The sequence below is a fragment of the Benincasa hispida genome, chromosome 9 (assembly GCF_009727055.1).
Source record: "Benincasa hispida cultivar B227 chromosome 9, ASM972705v1, whole genome shotgun sequence".
Classification (NCBI taxonomy): Eukaryota; Viridiplantae; Streptophyta; class Magnoliopsida; order Cucurbitales; family Cucurbitaceae; genus Benincasa; species Benincasa hispida.
Window position 1 is genome coordinate 21,807,025 of NC_052357.1, and position 3,796 is coordinate 21,810,820.

At 32.9% G+C, this 3,796-nt stretch overlaps 1 protein-coding gene across 3 annotated transcripts; it reads right to left on the bottom strand.

Moving 5' to 3' along the window:
• Positions 1 to 1,112: 1,112 nt before the first annotated feature.
• On the bottom strand, positions 1,113 to 3,497 carry LOC120086570 (transcription initiation factor TFIID subunit 13-like). 3 transcript variants are annotated; one of them, XM_039043292.1, is made up of 6 exons: positions 3,369 to 3,497; positions 2,931 to 3,038; positions 2,806 to 2,843; positions 2,056 to 2,115; positions 1,895 to 1,969; positions 1,113 to 1,551 (listed from the first exon to the last, which is right to left on the bottom strand). In XM_039043292.1, the coding sequence occupies exons 2-6, from the start codon at positions 3,031 to 3,033 to the stop codon at positions 1,420 to 1,422; spliced, it is 408 nt and encodes a 135-aa protein (XP_038899220.1). In that variant the 5' UTR covers positions 3,034 to 3,038; positions 3,369 to 3,497; the 3' UTR covers positions 1,113 to 1,419. The 3 variants fall into 3 exon arrangements, with proteins under 3 accessions (XP_038899220.1, XP_038899219.1, XP_038899218.1); XM_039043291.1 differs by having other exon boundaries at positions 2,931 to 3,042; XM_039043290.1 differs by having other exon boundaries at positions 2,931 to 3,071.
• Positions 3,498 to 3,796: the final 299 nt, after the last annotated feature.

Here is a 3,796-nt window from a genome sequence, read left to right on the forward strand (position 1 = left end):
ATGACAAATCGCCAACAATTGTACTTTGTAACTTTTGTTTATTCCAAAATGATTTTAAGGAAAAGATTTAAATCTATCCTGATTGATTTCGTTTTGCGAGACTTTGATGTGAATATAGCAAAGGTAAGGTTATGCCAACTATTTCAATACGGAATCGACTTCGTATTAGTCTCCCAAGTAGTCCTAATCATGCCAACTAATATCATTAAAAGAAATTACCTTAATTTGTTAAACTACTATTCACCAATTAAAATTGTTTCACACTTTTATAAGAAGGTTAAATTATCAAAACATACTTTTGAATTATGGGATCGGTTTCAATTATATTCTAATTTTTTTAATTTTTATTTTTATAATAACCCTTGAAAGTTTTTTGTTGTTAAATTCATAGATGTAAAAGTTTGTGTTTGCCTAAATGAACAAAGAACAAAAACAAAATTCTTAAAATTTAAGGGTATGGTTGAAATCAACCTCATGGTTTTGGGGTATTTTTTTTATACATAAACCAAAAAATTGTCACTTTAAAGTCACATAGAATATAACTTTTCTTTAGTACACATAGATAGTTCTACTTGCCAAAATGAGCATAGCACACAAACTCTATCATGAGCAAACCCACATGTAAAAGATGAATATTTTAGAGGTCGTTTAAGAATACAATGTAAAAAACGATAAAACTCAAAAAAATAAAAATATACTGTGTTTAAGTGCCAAGAACAATATAGATTACATCAGAAATTTAGCTCATGAACTTTGAAGTTTGTGACTATTTGATTCTTAGACTTTTTAAATTGTAACATCAATAGATTTGTAAACATTCCGAATTTATCATAAACCTATCTAAAAAAGTTATTAAACACAAATTTGAAAACTTAGAAACTTATAGATACACATTTGAAATTTGAAGGAGAAATTTGAAGGAGAGTAAACTTATAATTGAACCAAAAACGCATAAATCACCTCTTTGATGCCTTTATAAAAAAGGTTCTGAGAAATAATCAGATCTAATTTCAATTAGATGGCCACATAAGTTGTTTCCTCTAAGATAGGATACTAGTAAGAAAATCTAACAAATTTAAAGTAGCTAAATCAGAAGCATACTTGCTAGAAACTTCAAAAAGAGGTTAATTTCATTAATTCCAAAAGGAGTGTGTGTACAATAGGGAAGCCCCCACCTTTATACGTAGGTCAAGGCTAAGAGGAAGGGGATTAATATACATCAATTGCCATTAAGCAGATAGAACAAAATAATCCTTGCTAAAGCTAATTGCTTTGCTTTGTCCTGTCTAAAAAGGTTGACAAAGACAGAGAGTTAAGACCTGTCGGTTGACTTTCAATATGACAAGATCCCATAATGAGACGAACTTTGTTTGTGCAGCAACAATTACAATTGACCTCCAAAATATCTTCCTATGATTACTAATCCATCTTGTCTTCCTCTTCAAAAGCTTTTTTCAGCTTATCTTCATCTATCTCGAAAGCTCTCCTTGCCTGTTTCAGCTCTTCGTACATCGACAACAGTTCGGTAGAGCGGTTCAATTTGCGTGGATCCTAAATTGTAGAAAATCATATAGGTTAAGAAGTTTTAATATCTAATGTTAGTTAAACAATTGCAGCCGAGGGCGCTTGAGACACCTAATTTTAGATCAAAACAATGGAGCTAATCTGTTTATGTAATCAGCAAACCCCAGAAATCACACTTGGAATGAAGATCTATAACAAAAGCACTGGTACACAAGAAATGTATGCTTACAAAATGCCGGGATGAAAATTTTAATATGTCGATTTCTTAAGATAAAGGATGCCACATCGCACAGCCAAATAACGAGAGAACTTAAGTTCATTCATTGATATGAGAACATACAGAAAGAAACTATGTAATGTAGTAATGTACCTTGCGCATTAAATACAAAAAGTCTTCCACAGATAGTTTTCCCCTCTTGGATCCAATTTCCTGGGCTTTATACACCTGAAAAGAATATCTATTTCAAATAATCCTAACTATACATCATTGGTTTAGTAAGGGAGACTTAACAATTGCACAGAAATTCTTACCAGTTCAGTGATGTACTCCACAACTATCTCTTCCATAAGTGCTACAGATTCTGGAAGGGGCTGTAATGCAGCCAATAGAAACTCATGAAAAGGTATTTTTATTCATAAATGAAGACAACAACACACAGACTGGAATTTTTTCCTTGCTCTCATTGTACTTCTGATCTGCTAATAACTTATGACTAAAGAGAGAGGCAACCAATAAAATTCTTATCATGGCTCTTAATTAACGATAAGACGCATAAAACCTAACCATTATACAGAGCTTCAGGATTTCAAAACCGTAATTCTATTCTTTGTCATCCACGGGATAGGAAGCTTGAGCTCAATTTTAGAAAATACAAGGAATATTGATTAGTTCTTTCCAATTTTCTTCAGGCAGGTATGCATTTTACTGAGGGGATGGGGTAGCAACTTGCAAAAAAAATTAAAATATCAGAAATCATGGAGATGTCTGTTCCTATGATGAGTTAGATCAAATATCTTTGCACTGATCATTGCAAATATCTTCAAGGAATCCCCACCCACCTTTCCTAGACTCCCAAAAAGAGCTAAACAATCAAAATTTCTTTACTCACTTTCTAAGCTCTACAGAAGATTTCAACAAAATATATAAAGCCATGAAAGATGACAGAAAAAACCAGAAAAGTATAAAAAACAAAATTTCATGTCTGAATTTCCATGGAAACATACATAAGCATCCTTTCCATATAAATACAAACAAAAGTAATATATGATAATTTCACTTACATTAGGGTCATCACCAAAACCATACATCATGTGCTGCACTGGAAAGAGAGAGGATCACATAATTACATTTTCACATACAAACTTGGGATGAAGAAGAAAAAAGGAAGAAAAGGGAAATCAGTTACATTCTTTCTGAAAAACCCCTCTTTTGCGCTTAAAAGAGATTTCAGAGGGCTGAGACGACCCAGTTCTTTGCTTTGAGGACGACGCAGCAGATGGATTGTTCATCTTCACTATCTTCCCACAATAATCAATACGAAAATAATCTAACCGTGAAGGTAAAATAATCAACTATCTATAATCATCGACCCACTAAATTGAAACATTCCCAAAAAGGAACCCTATCACGAACCCGATGGAAGGAATATAAACCCTAATGAAAAGTTACAATATCAAACAAGCATTGAAACAGAAAGGGGAAATTTCAAAGTGGAGCCTTAGAAAAGTGAAGTAAATTTAAGCTAATCGAGTCCAATTAATTAATCTATGAATAAAATACACGCCAAAGAAGATAAAAGAAAGGACGTATTTAAAAACTGCTAAGAATTAGCCATGATTCTCACCGGAGATGGAAAATCGGAGCCACCGCAGGAGATCGCCGGAAATTACAGTATTCTTCCGCAGTGGGGTCGGATTAGAAAGAAAGGACGATGAGAGTGGTTTAGTTCGGTTTTCATTTTTGTTATTATTCTTTTTTCGAAAAAAAACCAAAATTTACCCTAATTTGTCAAATTATACACCAGAAGAATTTCGGGAACCAACATTAAAGGGCTTTAATGTCGGTTGACAACCGACATTAAAGACAATGTTATTAAAGCCTTTTAATGTCGGTTGCAACCGACATTAAAGCCCTTTAAAGAAATTTACAACCGACATTAAAGTCCAGAATCTGTCCGTTTTATCAATTATTATCCTTTTTTTAAATTCCGTTTCCGAATCCATTTTTTTGGTCAAAAAGTATAACATGACACATCATCATCGAACACTGTGG